Source organism: Typopeltis vanoorti, chromosome 1 (genome assembly GCF_054136105.1).
Source record: "Typopeltis vanoorti isolate ZY-2024b chromosome 1, IOZ_Tvanoo_1.0, whole genome shotgun sequence".
Taxonomy (NCBI): domain Eukaryota; kingdom Metazoa; phylum Arthropoda; class Arachnida; order Uropygi; family Thelyphonidae; genus Typopeltis; species Typopeltis vanoorti.
The window spans coordinates 59,563,084-59,581,575 of record NC_143549.1 but is presented as its reverse complement, the minus strand read 5'-3'; the positions used below and the strand labels follow the sequence as shown (position 1 = coordinate 59,581,575).

The 18,492-nt window shown below is 35.4% G+C and overlaps 1 protein-coding gene across 2 annotated transcripts in view; it reads right to left on the bottom strand.

Annotated features, from left to right (window-relative positions):
* The window catches only part of gammaCOP (coat protein (coatomer) gamma), a 406,638-nt gene that overhangs the window by 341,721 nt on the left and 46,425 nt on the right, over positions 1-18,492 (bottom strand). For both annotated transcript variants that reach the window (XM_090390747.1, XM_090390756.1), the window contains exons 4-5: positions 9,945-10,096; positions 1,193-1,217 (exon numbers count right to left, since the gene is read on the bottom strand). In XM_090390747.1, the coding sequence (XP_090246873.1) occupies positions 1,193-1,217; positions 9,945-10,096 (177 nt within the window). The remainder of the gene's footprint in view (positions 1-1,192; positions 1,218-9,944; positions 10,097-18,492) is intronic.

Genomic DNA, 18,492 nt, shown 5'->3' with positions numbered 1-18,492 from the left:
ACAGTCTTCCCCTTGATGTGTTCCCTAAGGAATACAATATACATTCATTCAAATCCAATGTGAACAAGTACCTTCTTTCCTATTCCATACACAGTACTAATGTACTATAGGTTGATCTACCAACCTCTCATGCATGGGCTCAACATAACAAAAAAAAATTAGAAGGAAATACATTACACCGCAGTAAACATGGAATGAAATGAAATAGATTTAATTATATCAATCTCTTTAAAATTTTTTTTATACAACATAATATTTTTTATAATACGAATCACCTAATTTATAAAAATAAAATGTTGTCTACCTGAATGAGAGTCATTCAGATTCTCCATAGGATGGTATTTTGTAATTTATTTCTAAAGTAAAGTAAGGTGTTTATTTTACCTCCATTTATCTTTCATTGTAATTGTTTAATCTACTGTATGGAATTCTGCTTGTGAATAATAATTACATCATGAAACGTTTTTACCGATCCCTTATGAGAATGCACATTTTATTGATAAGTATTTTTTCAATGATTTTATAAGATATTGAAAATAACAATTACAGTGAATATAAAACTATAAACTCATCGGATTCTGTAAGTTTCCGGATGATCCCTTAGTTTAACTGGAGTAGTTGAGAATGCATCAAATGGTGAAACAAGTGTCTTTCAATATGAATAGTGCAATAACAATAATTAATTTTAATTTAACAAAATGCCTATCTTATTCAACTTAAAATGTTTACATCAATAATTGACTGCACTATGAGAAGGAAAAAAGTGGCCACAAGGAGAGATTTTCTGTCCTTATCCTTTTCTCTTTATGTACTTTCACGAGCACTTTCCACAGATTCACATCCATCAATTATATACTTCTCTCTAAAACTATGACAATTATCATAGCAGCAATTGATCAATAACAATTCACAGTCCAACAGAAACGAACCCAACAAATCGGCTTATCCTAATCTTTTTTTTTTTTTTTTTATTCAATCCGTCTTCTTTATTCCCTTGAAAAGTCTTCAACTAAGTGTTCCTCAACAACCAATTATTCAAAAAAGAAATTAATGGCATTTCTGATTGCTGATCACAAACATTGCATTAATCTGCTAATCTACAAACTTGAATGGGATTGATATAAAAACTATGAAACATGCATGTGATGCATGTATAGAATATAATTAATTAGAATTGTATACTAAGTCTTACCTTGCCTGTCATATCTTTTGTTAAGCTATGGGGGAGGAAAAAAAACCCAATTCTTATATTCAATTATGACAATATTCAGCAAGTTTTTAATACAAAAAGATTTCACATGCGATTGCACTTTAAACCCTTGATTATTCTATACAGAAATGAATTTAAACTTTAAATACTCAAGATTAACAAAAAAAAAAAAAAAATTAGCATAACTAAATCATATATTTCTTTAATTTCATAGATTATTACAACATAACAGGTAAATGAAGTAGATACTTCATAAACAATATTTTGCTTCTTCAGTTACTAAAACATTAAAGGCAATTTATAGCAGTCAGGTCAGGTCAGTATGATCATAAAAGCACAGGATGAAGCAACGAGTAAGGAGAGGTAACACTTAAGCTAGTATTTTCAGATTATATCCTCTGAGTATCATCAAAGATTTACTTCTTGGTTTTAGAGAGGCTGTCTTCAAATCTTTTGGCAGTTATTTGCAGGCAAAATATTCTGGGGGTTGTTGAAGAAGCTTAAGAATGGAGGAAAGAGTGCTATAAAAGGAATTAGAGATGATAAAGGTGACATGAAAACTGGAGAAAAAGATATCCTTGAAGTATGGAGTAATTACTTTGAAAAACTGCTAAATGAAACAAGCAGTGATGACAGCATAGTGGTAAAAAACAATGACCAGGCATGCAGTCAGGAATACATATCCATACTTGAAGTAGAAAAAGCCATCAAAGGCTTGAAATGTGGAAAGGCAGCAGGAGTAGATGATATTCGACCAGAAATGCTGAAGTATGGTGGTATAAGAGTCCTACAGTGGCTGCACTGCATAGTTCAGAAAGCCTGGACAAAGGGACAAATTCCCGATGATTGGAGTAGAGCTCTCATAGTACCCATATATAAAAAGGGAAATAAAACTAAATGTAAGAATTACAGAGGTATTTCTCTACTGAGTGTTCCTGGCAAGATCTATGCAAGTATACTTGAGAAACGGTTGAGAAGAAAAGCTTGGTGAAGAACAAACTGGATTCAGGCCAAATAGAGGCTGTCAGGATCAGATCTTCACTTTACGACAAATAGTCGAGAAAGCATGGGAATATAACAAAGATCTGTATTTAAGTTTTGTCGATCTGGAAAAGGCATATGACAAGGTGCCAAGAGAGAAGCTATTCAATACGCTGCAGTTATATGGTGTCAATGGGGCATTATATCAAGCAATACTTAATCTTTATTTGAGTTGTAAGTCAGCAGTTAGAATTGAAGGAAGTACAGGAAGATGGTTTAATGTTAAATCTGGTGTGAGACAAGGATGTAAATTATCCCCTCTGTTATTCATTATCTATATGGATCACATTATGAAGGAAAGTGGTATTAAACATGATGTGAAAATTCGAGATGTTAATGTCAGCTCTTTGCTTTATGCGGATGATGTTACACTTCTAAATAAATCCGCTACAAGTCTGCAAGATTCTCTGACTAAATTGAATAGCTGTTGTAATACTTGGTCGTAATATGAAAACGTGTTGTAATATAAAGGTCAGCAATAAAAAACCCAGCTCTCAGATCCATAAGTTAAAACTGGTTTGTACACTGTCTTGTATACAGCTAATTTAGTGTTCTGACTAATTTCTCTCTTATTCCATATGAATTTATTCAATTGACTGCCTACCATACCAGCATTGTTGATTCTGTTGTCTATTTCCATATTTAATTCACCATCTTCATTAAAAATCGTGCCTAAGTAGCTGAAATGTTTTTGCTTGTTCCACAAGTTCCCCGTTCACAATGCAGTTGACATTTTCAACAATTCTACCTATTTTCATTGTCTTTGTCTTTTTAATGCTGACCTTCATACCATATCTATTACAACAGTTATTCAATTTAGTCAGGGAATTATGGCAGATTTATTTAGAAGTATAACATTGTCTGCATAAAGCAAAGAGCTGACATTAACATCTCCAATGCTGATATCATGTTTAATACCACTTTCCTTCATGATGTGATCCATATAGATAATGAATAACAGAGGGGATAATGTACATCCTTGTCTCACACCAGATTTAGATTAAACCATCTTCCTTCAATTCTAACTGCTGACTTAAAACTCAAATAAAGACTAAGTATTGCTTGATATAATGCCCCATTGACACCATATAACTGTAGCATACTGAATAGCTTCTCTCTTGGCACCTTTTTCAGATCGACAAAACATAAATAAAGATCTTTGTTATATTCCCATGCTTTCTCCACTATTTGTCGTAAAGTGAAGATCTGATCCTGACAGCCTTTATTTGGCCTGAATCCGGCTTGTTCTTCACCAAGCTGTTCTTCCACAATTCTTCTCAACCGTTTCTCAAGTATACTTGCATTGATATTGCCAGGAACACTCAGTAGGGAAATACCTCTGTAATTCTCACATTCAGTTTTATTTCCCTTTTTATATATGGGTAGTATGAGAGCTCTACTCAAATTCGCCCCTTTTCCAGGCTTTCTGAACTATGCAGTGCAGCCACTGTAGGACTCTTATACCACCATACTTCAGCATTTCTGGTCAAATATCATCTACTCCTGCTGCCTTTCCACATTTCAAGCCTTTGATGGCTTTTTCTACTTCAAGTATGGATATGTATTCCTGACTGCATTCCTGGTCAGTGTTTTTTACTACTGTGCTGTCATCACTGCTTGTTTCATTTAGCAATTTTTCAAAGTAATTACTCCATACTTCAAGGATATCTTTTTCTCCAGTTTTCATGTCACCTTTATCATCTCTAACTGCTTTTACAGCACTCTTTCTTTCATTCCTAAGCTTCTTCAACAACCTCCAGAATATTTTGCCACCTTCTTGATATTTATTTTCTATGTTCTTGCCAAAGTCCTCCCATGACTTCTGTTTAGCTAGTTTTAGCCACTGCTTAGCTTTCTTACATTTGTCTCTGTATTCTCTAAGAGCACAAGCTGACTTATTTGCCAGGAACTTTTGATATGCTTTCTTCTTTTTCTTCACTGCCTCTTTAACTTCCTGTATCCACCATGGATTTCCGATTTTTCTATCCTTGCACACAACCTCACCACATGCCTTTCTGGCTGAATCAATCAGGGTTTTCTTCAAGGGTTGCCACTGAATCTCAAAGATTTGGTTTCTGTTCTCAAACTCTTTCATTTTTTCTTCAATAATCTTTCTGTATTTTAGTCTACAGTTCACATCTGAGAGCTGCTAAACTTTTATTTACTTTAAAACTTTCTTACATGTTATTCTTTTCAATATGAAATTCAATTTTATCCTGCTCAAGACTAAATAGTGATCGCTTCCAATCTCAAATCCTCTGTACACTCTGGAGTCCTACACCAGGGAGAAAACATCACTATCAACAATAACATAGTCAATGAGACTTTTCTTATTCCTAGCCTCTTCTCTCCATGTGAATTTGTGCACATTTTTATGTTGGAACATGGTGTTAGTAACAACCTGTCCATGTCGTAAGCAGAAATCCAACAAGTATTTGCCATTATTATTAGCTTTGCTCTTTTCTCCAAATTTTCCCAAAACATTTTTGTATGTCTCACTATCATTTCCTACTCTGCTATTTAGATCCCCAACAAGGACCAACTTTTCCTTTTTCATTGTCAGTTGCTTTTTCTAAAGCATCAAAAAATTCCTCCACTTCTACCTCAGTAGAACCTTCTGTGGGACCATAGGCACAAATAAGTCTCATTATCCAATTCCCCCTGATCTTTGCATACGTCACTCTACTTGAGACTGTGTGCCATTGAAGAAGATTAGCCTCGTATTTTGTGTTGAATACTATGGCTATTCCTTCTGTTCCTTGATTGTCATTTCCTGAATATAACATTTTGTATTTATTGCTCAGAAAGATCTCACCAGTTTTGGTCTTTTTTGTTTCGGTCACCCCTATTATGTCGATCTGGTACTTATCTAATTCTTCAGCTAGCTCCATTTCTTTGCCATTCAGGCTTCTTATGTTGATAGTACCGATCTTTAACTCTGGTGATGTTGAGTTGGGGGTTTGTTTTCAGATTTGTTCCAGTAGCTGACTTTTCGCTGTTCGCCCTGGTTCCTCTGGCAAAAACAACGGGGGCATTGTTTAACTAGGCGACATGAAACTTTGTCATGTTGTACCATCATTTTGTATATTGGTTTAAGCCAATAAGAATACAATTTGGTCGGCTAAATCCGACCAAATCCCAAATTTTCAGCCCATCCTCGTTCGTTCAGTATCCAGATAGATACCCAACAGGGTGCACCACGAGAATGTGAGGACTGGACGTTAGGTCAGAAGCCCTGGTCGGTTCTCCGCATTCCTTTAAAGGCTATGTGGAAGTCTCCTCTCAGTTATACAGCTTTGACCGTTAAGCACGACTATCTGTCGTAAAGTGAAAATCTGATCCTGACAACTTCTATATGGCCTGATCCAGCTTGTTTTTCACCAAGCTTAACTTCTACAATCCTTCCCATCGTTTCTCAAGAATATTTGCATAAATCTTACTAGAAACACTCAGTAGGGGAAATCTTGTAGGATAAATGTCTCCTGTATCGCACCTGCATACAGATGAATGTAGAAGATCCACTCGAGATTGGGGCAAGTCTGGTATCTTTGTACAGCAAATCAGGCTTCATCTGTAAACAATACTGTTCGCCAGTGGTCTTGGGCCCATTCGACATGGAGGCTGGGCCATTTAAAAAAAAAAAAAAGTTCTATGTGGTATGGTATAAGGACACAAAGGCCACTATTGCCTAGCATACAGACAACCTTCATGAAGGTCTGTATGCTAGGCAATAGTGGCCTGTGTGTCCTTATACCACACCACAGAGAACTTTACTGCAGTTTCCACACAGCGGAAACATACAATGTTCCTGTAGCCAACATAAGATCAGATCACAGCTGATTTGGGGTAGCACTCCTGTTTCAGTGAGAAGATAATTCTTCTTTTTTAAATAACGAAACCTGTGGTACGATCATAATTAAAAGAAACACACGTATTGACCACAGTGAAAATTATTTAATTGTAAATATTTCATCTTAAGTATCCTAGGACATCATCAGTACAGTAGTTTAAAACAATAATAGAAATAACATACAGTTAGGTCACATGATTACAATAGAATCACATTAAACGTGCATAACGTGCTACAGAAGTAAAAAAAAAAAAAAAAAAAAAATTAACACAATTTTGTATGACAATTTCCCATACTTTAGGAATAGTAAGAATGTCGTTGCGGTTTAAGTTTGGTCTGTGTAGTAGGGCTTCAGAACTTTCTTTGTATAAACATTCATGTTTATATAAAGATCTATGTAAAAGTTTAGACTTTTCCCAATGGATCCTATGGTTTGGATTTTCAATTCCATGTTGAGAATGGCCAGATTTCTGCGGTTTAAAAAGACGAATGTGGTCTTGATGTTCTGAGATGTGTTTCCGAACAGCCCTACCTGTCTGTCCAAACTAAGACAATTTGCATGAGCATGGAATCTCATAAATGCCAGGCAACATCAAAGGTGAGAGTTTGTCCTTAGGAGAAGGTGACAAGTTGTAAATTTGGTTGATAGGTTTGTAAGTAGTGACAAAATTGTATTTCTTCATAATTTTAGAAAGACGTTCAGAGATGCCTTTAACGTAAGGTATGGGAATCCTATGGACTTCTTCCTGTCTGGTTTGATGTGTGGAGAAGTGACTGATGATTTTTTGAGTTGTTTTAGGATTATATCCATTTAGGATGGCTGTATTTTTGATTACTTTTAATTCCTACACCAAATTGGATTATGATCCTATGAAACGTCAACTCAGAAAATTAAATAAGCTACTTAATGAAACTTCTTCCTCTTTAGATGAAGAAACAATCAAAAAACTTAAGACATACCATGACCTCCTAGAATTTATGGCTTACCTAAGCTATGCAAAACTAATGTTCCACTTAGACCCATTGTAGACTGTATCAACTGTCCAACTTACAAGTTATCAAGATTCTTATCTAACCTTCTTCGCCTTCACATAGGCCACCCAGTCTCGTCAATCAAAAATTCTACTGAGTTTCACACAAAAATTAAAGACATTCAACTATCAAAAACAGACTTCTTAATCAGCTTTGACATTGTCTCCCTCTTCACAAACATTCCCCATAAAGAAACAGTAGAATTACTAACTCAGAAATTTCCGTCTGATATAGTTGAATTGTTCAAGTTTGTTATTGCATCAGGTTACCTCACCTGGAAAGGTCAAATTTACAAGCAAGAAGGAACAGCAATGGGATCTCCTTTATCACCAAACCTAGCAAACTTGTTTCTAGAATACCTTGAGGAAAAAATATTCACTTTTGAACCCAAACCAAAAATTTGGTTAAGATATGTTGACGACGTATTCGCAGTCTGGGATCATCCCGAATATGAATTACAACTGTTTCTAGATAAAATTAACCTTCTTCATCATCACATCAACTTTACATTAGAAAAAGAACCTCCATAGGGTATCTCTTTTTTGGATTTACACATCCAAAGAAAAGAAGACGGTTCCATCGCCACGTCCGTCTTTCGCAAGTCTACATTCTCAGGTCGCTACATTCACAATTCTTCTGCTCATCATCCATCTCAGAAATCTGGCATTATTAAATCACTAGTTTCCAAGCACACAAATTCTGCTCCTCTGAAGAATCTTTAAACCAGGAATTAGAAGTAATCAAAAATGCAGCCATCCTAAATGGATATAATCCTAAAACAACTCAAAAAATCATCAGTCACTTCTCCACACATCTCTGAATGTCTCTAAAATTATGAAGAAATACAATTTTGCCACTATTTACAAACCTATCAACCAAATTTACAACTTGTTACTGATGATGTCCTAGGATACTTAAGATGAAATATTTAAAATTAAATAATTTTCACTGTGGTCAATATGTGTGTTTCTTTTAATTTTAATTATTAATTCTTCTTCATGTAGCTTCCTCAGTGAGAGGGTGAAGCACCATGTCCTTCCAGTGCTCTCTGTTGGTGGTTTTTCTTTTTGTTTCTGCATAGCCATGTGATGCTGTCCATGATCTTATATCTTCGAACCATGTCCTTTGTTTTTTACCACTTGATCCTTTTCCCATAATTTTTCCTTCTAAAACTGTTAGTATCCTCTGTCCTGCTGAACCTCTCAGTACATATTCTGCCAATCTTATCTTTCTCTGTATTATTTCCCATAATAAAGATCTCTGTGTTCTCATTTTCTGTAGGACATCTGTATTTGTCACATCTGTCCATGAGATTTTCAGAACTCTCCTATAGCACCACATTTCAAAGGGCATTATCTGTTGTCTTATTCTCTTCTTGAATACCCGGTCTAACTTCTATATGAGAAGATAATTAGAGATATCAACCACCTGCTGCAGTTGTGGTTTGAGGCCTTCCTTTACTGCATCTCTGGGAAGCTGTTTATGACTATTTGAATGGGTTCTCAGTCTGAGCCACAGAATGACTCACCTGAAACCATGTGACTACATCTGCCTGACTTTAGCCAGTCTCTAGTCTTATGGTGAGTCATCATAAGAATGATGACCACCTGAATTCACCAGTTAAATGTCTTGTAGTCATATCTAAGAATTTTGCTATTATGAAATGCCTCATTCTTATTCCAAACAAGAAACAGAAAACCACTCCAAAATGCCACGGATCATTTGCATATACTGCTGACAGCACCACTCATTTGTATACGAGAACCAGATTCAGCATCACTTGATGTTTATACATTTTTTTTCCATTTTCCTCTTAAGTTATTGTGATTTTACTCTGTTCTATAAATTATGGAAACCAATGAATATTACTCAAAATCACACAGAATTACATTTGAAATTTTCTATATCATTAAAATGGTTCACAAATACTCATTTCACAAATAAAATTGTATCAAAAAATTTGAAATTGGCATGACATATATATTGAGAACTTTTTTAAAAAGTCCATGCGGTTAGCCTAGTAACTGTGCACTTCGCAACCATATGCCAGGGGAAGGAGTGTCCTAGGTTCGAATCCCGTCAGTGACGTGAGGAGCTGAAGGATCTTCTTCAGCCATAGCCAAGTTAGCTGGTCTTGGGCATGGACAGTAGGTTTTTTTCCCCCAGTATATTCTGGGGTTTTTCATCCCGCAAAGCAGGCAAACTGGCCTTGAGAACTCAACACTACGGACATAGCATATACCAGGGTGTAGGGCTGACCACCTTATCCTGTGAACAGTTTGAGGTCCAATGATTAATAAACCCTTGACACTGCAAGGAAAAAGAGGGTAAAAGGAAGATGAGATGAGAACTTTTTTAAAATGCACCTATCCAACACAGAAGGGACATGATATATTGGCAAGCAAGTTTGCCTGATATGCACAACATAAGCAAAACAGCCTGGCACAAACATGTTAAACATTTAGGTAGACTACGACTACTCAAATAAAATAACTACTATCTATAATAAGTAATAACAGAGTAAACTGCACTGGCCCTACAAGAATCAAGCTATATAAACTTATCAAAATTTTATATGAATATTGTATTATATAGAGTATAATTCTACACAGTATTACACAGAAGCAAAAAAAAAAAAAAAAACTGAATAAGCTTCATGCTTAGATGACTGTCTAGCAATATGATTATTCAAAGGAGCAGAGCAAGATTTTAATTTTTCATACTACAATGAAAGCAACTGTATAGAACTGTAAATGAAATTAAACATAGTGCTCTGATTAAATTACTAAAGAGCAAAGAACGTATTAGCACCTGCTAGTTACAATAATGACATCTTCTGCAATTTTTGAAAGCTCTTTGATGCCTAAATATACAAGACGCCGCAAAACAGGATCATTAGATTGGAAAAGTTTTGTCATGGCAAAAAATGTTTCTGTAGCTTCTACGGTACCCAGCTGTTCTCCCTGTAAAAATAAAATACATCATGATAAAAAAGATTGACAGCTGGTTTTTTCCATCTTTGACTATTTGCTAATTTAATATTACAAATTCTGAAATTAATGATTAAAAATCAAATTAAAAAAAGTTGAAAAGCTCTGCACATTTATTTAACTTTTACACTTCAATCCAGTAATCAAATGGTATTATAGATGTAATTTGCAAGGAAAATTATTGATGCAATGATTTCTGCAGGCCTTTGCTAAAATATTAATACTTTATCTTGGAACATGACTAGTTGCCAATTTATTACCAACTAGCTATATTTACAAAACTTTGATAGATTTGTCATCACTATTTATTTATCTGCAGGTAATCTTCTGAGACTGTTTCATGAAATTCAGTCACTGCTTTTATTCATGGCTAGTACAGAGAAAGAGCGTAGTCTGCAATGAAGTCAACTAGGAGATAGGAATACAATTATCTTTTCTCCACATTTCCTTTCTACAGCAATCATCATTAGCATTTTTGAACTCACAAGCTATTACACAAATGTTCAGTTTTTTTTTTTTTTTTTTTTTTTTTTTTGTGTAGAAGAGATTTAACACAAGGCAGGCTGATGCTATCATGAGTGATAGCTTTCAAGTCAGATTTATCTGCAGTGAAGTTATTCAAATTTTTTTGAGTTCATACAACTTATATTCAATGTTTTCTGTCCATTCTATTCTTGGTTTTCCTGGTAGTATTATATATCCTTATGCTCTTTCATTTGAGAAACTCTTTCAGTACACATTCTGTAATGTGTGCCCAACCACTGTTTTTCTTTGGTTCTTGCTAATAACAGCAAGAATCAGAAGAAAAAGCAAAACAAAATATGGTAGTATAATTCTTTGATCTCAGCAAATGGTTTTCATTTCAGTCCACACTGTTTTATTTTTCTCGAGCTTTTTTTTTTGTATGTGTAATTTTTGTTCCTCCTTATGCAGTGGTGAGCTGTGGAAATTTTAACAATATTTCATGATCTAAACATGAAATATTTGCACACAATCAACTGTGTTAATTTATCTTACATAAGAAAAACATTTTTTAACTATCAAAATATAATAAGAATGAAATCTTTTATAAAGCATTTGATTGGCTACTGGTTTTACCATACGATTGGCTACCAGAAGGGTAAAGATAGTGCATGCGCTTATTTTATTTTCAAACTTGGGCATTCGTTATAGAGGAGGTAAAACAAGAATTCTAAATAATCTAAACACTGCTGAATAAACTAATTGTTGTTAGGTTACCGTATGAGTTTGTCGGTTAATATGTTTCAAAAAAAATTTCTTTTTTGAAAAAATAAAAAAGTAAACAAGAAGAACAAGGAGCTTGCAAATTTGAGAAAAATTTAACAAAAGGCTCGCGCGAGCCTCCACGAGTCCCTTATAGCTCACCACTGTTCTTATGTTTAATAATACTAGTCTTGGTTTAATCCTTTATCCAAGTGTAAGCAAACCACGTGAAGCAACTTCACAAGATTAAACCAAGAATTTAATTTCTTGGCATCTTTAATTTATAGTATAACCAAGTGGAAAACTTTCAACATCTATCTCTAATCCAGAGTATGTTGGTAACAAGGTATGACACCTTTCGGCTAGTTGTATATGGACAGATGACTTCTGCATTACTTCAATCTTGGTATCAGATTATGGTATTGAGTCACTGGGAAAAAGATCAAAATGAGATTGAGTTGTGATTGATGAGGACAAACATGTTCACTTCTTTCTGCTAGATAATTGTATCTGATTTCAGTGGCGTTTTGTGTTTTTCACATTGCACAGGTTCCATTCCATCTTGAACCCCCCCCCCTGCATGAAATGTGCATGAGGTCAATGGCTTTGAAGGCCCACCAAAAAAGAATACCAGTGGATGTATGATGGATTACAGAGAGGTAGAAAGCTCTACCTGAAGGCGAGTGAAAATCATAACTCTTCCACCGCTACTTCGCACGTTTTTTTTTTTTTTTTTTCTAACGTTCGGTCTTGCTGGCAGTCCTTTTGTGACTGCGGAATTTTTATTTGCTGGTAGATCATTGATTTGATCTAAGGGATTTCACATTTGGGTTCAAGGACCCACTTATCAAACCTTAAGTTTTGATACTTGACACTGACAGACATATAGACATGGAAAAATTAATAGCTGCAACAAAATTCGAAGACGTATATCAGGAATTTATCCGATTAGGTGAAGTACTTAATAATAACTGACCAGGAAGAGTAAAGCTCTATGGCACGTTTCTCCACACAATCGTTACAGACTGTGTTGGACATCGGACAGCGAAACTCGGGAAAGTCACTAGATCCTGAGGATGTGGCAATATCCCAAAACAATGCCCACCATTTATTGGATACAGCTGAGACAGAAGAAGAATTCCAAACCGTTAAAAATAAAAAAAGGAAAATTTCCATTATTAGAAAAACACCCAAAACAGTAGATATCGAGAATGATATTAATACAAATTCAAAAGAAAGAATACCCCCAGTCATCCTAAGAGACAAAAACCAATGGACATCAATTGTCATCTCACTATGAACTCTAAAAATATCATTTACGAAATCCACCAATACAGAAGAAGGAATTTGCATCCAAAAGAAAAACTTCTACCTATTACAGATAACTAACCAAATTATTGGATAACAGCAACCTACCCCACCATACATTTGCTCTTGATAGTGAAAAGAATCTCAAAGTTGTTCTCAGAGGGGTAACAGAATCAATTACAACAGATGAAGTTCAAGCAAACTCAAAAACAGAGGCTTCAGACCTACTAAAATCAACCGTATGCAATCAGCTGATAAAACACCATATCCTCTATGATAACTAATAATTAAGGAATTGACAGCATACACTAGAAATATAAATTAAATAAACTTTAATATATACTTTCCGATATTTCGGCAACGTCACGTTGCCATCTTCTTGGGAACTTAATACAAAGACAAGTGCATGTTAAGTACTACATAACAGCAAATAAGAAACGAAGCGAGGAAGCTAGCGCTTTCCTAAAGTCCTGATGGTGTCCCCTGGTGGGCTATATCGGTAGTTCTTGGCCTTTGGGCTGAAGTTCTTCTGATAAATGTTTCCAAAATTTAGGGCAGTCTCATGCATCCAAATTTGTTGAGGATTGGCATGCTCCTAAGGGCTGAGGCTGATTCCATGAATAGTCTTTCATATTTAAAGTTGCTGCGGTGTATTACTGTGGCAAGTATCCAGAGCATGGTCTGCAAGCCCAGAGTGGCTGTACTGGGTGAAATTGGATGTAATCCTTGTGTTATGAGATTCTGATATTTGCTGTCCTGCCTGTTTGGCCAAAGTAGGACAATTTACAGCTGCAAGGGACCTGGTATACACCAGATAGGTCTAGGGGAAGTGGTTGGTCTTTAGTGGGGCAGATAAGGGATGCCAATTTTCTATATGGTCTGTAACAAGTGGTCAAGTCATGTTTTTTTAGGATTTTGTTGATTTTTTCCGAGGTGCCTCGGATGTAGGGAATGGCAATGGATTTAGAGTAATCTTTTTTGGAAGAAAATCATGGAAGAAAACCACCATGCTCCACCACAGCAAATTTAAGAAAGAGAGACTTTTCTTAGAAGCAGCAGCAGCTCTCAAAAACCAACCAAATCTTAATAAATACGGTTGCATTAAGCTTCCGAAGATTTGGGAAACACTCATCACCAGAGGTCCCACCTTACATTCCAGGCCACCTACTACTGCCCTTAGAGGGCGCTCCACCTAGATAGGACTTTAGTGTCACCAACATGGTTGGGCTTAGTATTGTAAGTTTTTGTGTGCATGTTACATTAATTGTTTTTGTAATCCCCGTAGATGTTCTAGTGACTAGGACGAAATATAGGAAGTATTAAATTCTATTTTAATTCTTTTTGAGTGTTGTAAAAAATCCATTAAACCTCCAACATAATGTCCTCACAGCACTTAAGCCTCTACACAAGCACACTACCAATCTACAGAGTCGTTGAATACATCACCCGAGGTTATGAATGGCACTAACACTCAGGTGCAGTCTTCCTGGACATAACTCAAGCATTTGATAGAATTTGGCATTATGGTCTAATTTTCAAACTTCATCAAGCAGGATTCCCATTACCACTAGTTCTATTCATTAAGAACACAGACAATTCAGAATAAAATCAATGGAGTCATATCCACTGCAAGAAGAATTACAGCTGGAGTCCCTCAAGGCTCTTTGTTATCTCCCTTACTCTTTTCCATATACATGGCAGATCACCTCAAGTTATCTCCATCCATCACCACCCTCTATGCCGATGACAGGATTACCATAGCCAGGTCACTCCATCCTCAACTGGCCATAAACAAGCTGCAGATAGCAATCAACATATTAGAGAATAGGTACAGCAAATGGGGTATATCGATCAACCCAGGGAAAAGCTTAGTAGTAGTATTTACCAGAAGTAAAGCAGATACAAAAACACAACCATACAAATGTTTGGAAAAAATCATCCCTTGGCACAACTCAACCAAATATCTGTAAATTCAGCTTGAAAAACGCCTGAATTTCAAGACACATAAATAGTATCTCCACTAAAGCTAATCAGACTATAGCACAGCTTTACCCACTCTTGAATAGGAACAGCTTCCTAAACATAAACGACAAGGTTCTCCTCTACAAATCAGTGATAAGATCTCGCGACTAACTTACGGTTCACCCACCTGGGGACACACGAATAAGCGAAACATCCAAAGACTACAAATGATCCAGAATAAATGTCTAAGAATGGCGTTTAATGTCCCTTGGTTCATCAGAAACCTCCAATTATACCAAGAAGCCAACCTTCTAGGTATCAAGACCTACATAATAGGCATTGCAGAAAAATACTTCACAGTCACAGATAATCACCCAAATCAGCTAATTCGACAGGCAGCAGCAGACTACAACCCTCAGATAGTTTCAAACACAAAAAACTAAAATCCTGCATTGCAAGAGAAAGCTAATACAGCATAAAAAACTCACAAAGAGCAGGTAATTAATCCACAATAATCCCATCACCCACAAGCTAAAATTCAGATGAAGGAATGAAGAGGTCAAGGACTCAGTCCATCACCCAAAGTTTTAAGTTCCTTGGTATCACTTCTGGGTCTGGCTCCCACTAATGAGACCTCAATAAAGGTCAAAACTGGTCTGGGTGGTGATCCTTCCCATAATGCATGGCATTATACATGTCCATAAGGATATTTGTGTGCTTTGCATTGTGGGATAGGATACTAAGGCAAATGATGTGAAGTCATTAGCCATTATATATAAGTTGCCCAATCGTGAAGTTACTTCATGCGCAAACTTTGTTTGCTTACACTTGGATAAAGGATGAAACCAAGAATATAATTTCTTGGCATCTTTAATTTATAGTATAACCAAGTGGAAAAACTTTCAAAGTGAAAATGTGATACTGACAACATGTATTTGGAATAAATTCAGCTTGTTTTTTCCAACATTCCACACTTTTTTTCTTAGCTGCTTCTCAATATACTTTCATAAATCTTACCATTCTCAGATTCAGTTTTTATTTCTTTTTTACAGAATCATTTGGAATTCATCCCTCTAACAAGGCCGTCTGAATTATGCAGCGTAGCCCCTGTAAAACATTTATACCTCCATATTTGAACAATTCTGGACAAATATCTTCTACTCCAGCTGCCTTTCCACATTTCAGGTTTTTGATGACTTTTTTTTTCCTACTTCTTTGTTTGATTTAGCAGTCTTTCAAAGTATTACTCAAGATATCTAGAATATCTACCTATATTTTTCATGTTATCATCTGATTCCTTTTACAATACTCTTTCTATACATGTCTAAGCATTTTCAATAGCTTCCAGAATATTTCTCCACCTTTCTGAGTTTTATGTTCTATATTCTTATCAATTTTTTTCTATATTCTTACTATCAGGAAAAATTGAAAGAGTTTGAAAACAATAACCAAGCCTTGAAGATTCAGTGGCAATAAAGAAAACTTGGATGATTGATTTGGTCAGAGAGGCATGTGGTGAGGTAATCTGCAAGGATAGAAAAATCAGAACTCCATGGTGGACTCAGGAAGTTAAAGAAATAGTCAAGGAAAAGAAGAAAGGATATCAAAAGTTTCTGGCAAGCAAGTCAGCTTGTGCTCATAGGGAATACAAAGAATAATGTAAGAAAGCAAAGCAGCGTGTAAAATTAGCTAAACAAAAATAATGAGAAGACTTTGGTAAGACCATTGAAAATAAACATCAGAAAGGTGGTAAAATATTCTGGAAGCAATTGAAAAAGATCAGAATGAAAACTGAGGATAAGCATATTCTTGATGCATGTAATAATTACTTTGAAAGATTGCTAAATGAAACAAGCAGTGACAGCATGGTGGTAGAAAACACTCAGTAGGAATGTCACCTGTGTGTGGCAGGGGCGAATATTCAGGGTGTGCTAGGTGTGTGGTGCTCATCCACTGAAATGTATCATATTAACCCCCCCCCATTATTTTCTGGCTTCGTGTGATTCCTAAAATTAAACACAATATGCCAACGCTGCATGAAGAGGACACTTTTCGATGTGTAAACATTGCATCATATTTGCATTAATAGCCCGGGTATACATTCAAAACACATACCTTTCAGCCATTTGAGCTCTGAGACAATAGCACCTAAAGGCTGTGATTGGTTATTGTATCAACTAATCCAACTGAACATTGTCATTTGTCATGAGTTGCTGTTTTTGTTTTCTGAGTTTCATCTGTTTTGCATGCGTGAAGTGTAAACAGATGTGGTAGACAAGTTTTAATATATAATTTTCGATAAATTTATAATTTTTTGTCCACATTTACAATGGGAAACAGTATTATAGTCGAAAGCAGTAAGCCTCGTCCTCTTCTTCCAAATTTTACACCTTTCAGTAATTCAAATATACAACAAAATATAGCATTCTCCTTCATTATTGTTTTCTAATACAGCTGACGTTTGAACAATGCAAATCCACTTATATGCAGAATTTTTTCAATAGATATATTGGAAAATATTTTGAGACTTGCGATAATTTGAAAAAACTCGTAGAAAAATTGCATAGCCTAGAAATATCAAAAAAATTAAGAGAGAGAGAGAGTTAAGTATGTTATAAATTCATAAAATATATGTTGACACTAGTCTATTTTATCATTTACTACCAAAAGAGATATACAGATCTATTATAAAAAGTTAAGATTTATCAAAACTTATGCACACAGATATGGACTGTTTATGGTGCCATTCACCATTCCTGGACAGACAGTGAACTAACCTTTTTATCTCAACATTTTATCCTGCATGATAGTGTGCAATGAAAACGGCCAGTAATGTGTTGCAGTGGAGATTGGTGCACCATGACAGTGCCCAGCCCACACGGCCTTGCTGTCCAACAGTTCTTGATGAAAAACAACATGGTGGTTGTCCTCCACCCTCCCTACTCGTTTGAAATCTCCATATGACTTTTTTTCAATTCCCAGTGATAAAGAAAACCATGAAAGGGCAGCGATTCATTGATGTGGATGAAATGAAAGAAACATCACTGGAAGCCACAAACAGTATTCCAGTTGACCAGTATCAGAACTGTTTCCAACAGTGGGAAAAAACGCTGGGATAAGTGCATTGCTTCACATGGAGAGTACTCATTCAAAGATTTTCACTTTAAGACAAATAGTTGAGAAATTATGGGAATAAAACAAAGATCTGTATTTAAGTTTTGTAGATCTGGAAAAGGCATATGACAAGGTGCCAAGAGGAAAGTTGTTCAAAACATTCCAGTCATATGGTGTAAATGAGTCATTATATCAAATAATACATAATTTCTATTCGAGTTGTAAATCAGCAGTTAGAATTGAAGGAGATATAAGAAGACAGTTTCGTGTTAAGTCAGGTGTGCAAAGGGTATACATTATCTCCACTGTTTATTACATGGTATATATTATCTCCACATCATCTATATGGATCACATTATGAAGGAAAGCAGTATTAAATCTGAAGATATTAATCTCAGCACTACTTTATGCAGATGATGTTATACTCCTAAATAAATCCAGGATATCTGCAGGATTCCCTGACCAAACTGAATAACTGCTGTAATAAATTTGATATAAAAATCAGCATTAAAAGATAGAGACTATGAAATTAGGCAGAAATATTGAAAACATCAACTGTGTCGCGAATGGATAACCTATAGAACAATTAAAATATTTCAGCTATTTAGGAACAATTTTTTGTGAAGATTTCAAATTAAATTTGGAAATAGACAGCAGAATTAGCAAAGCTGGTATGGTAGGAAGTTACTCAAGAAATGTATATGGAATAAGAGAGAGATTAGTCAAAACACTAAACTGTTTACAAAGTATTAAAACAATTT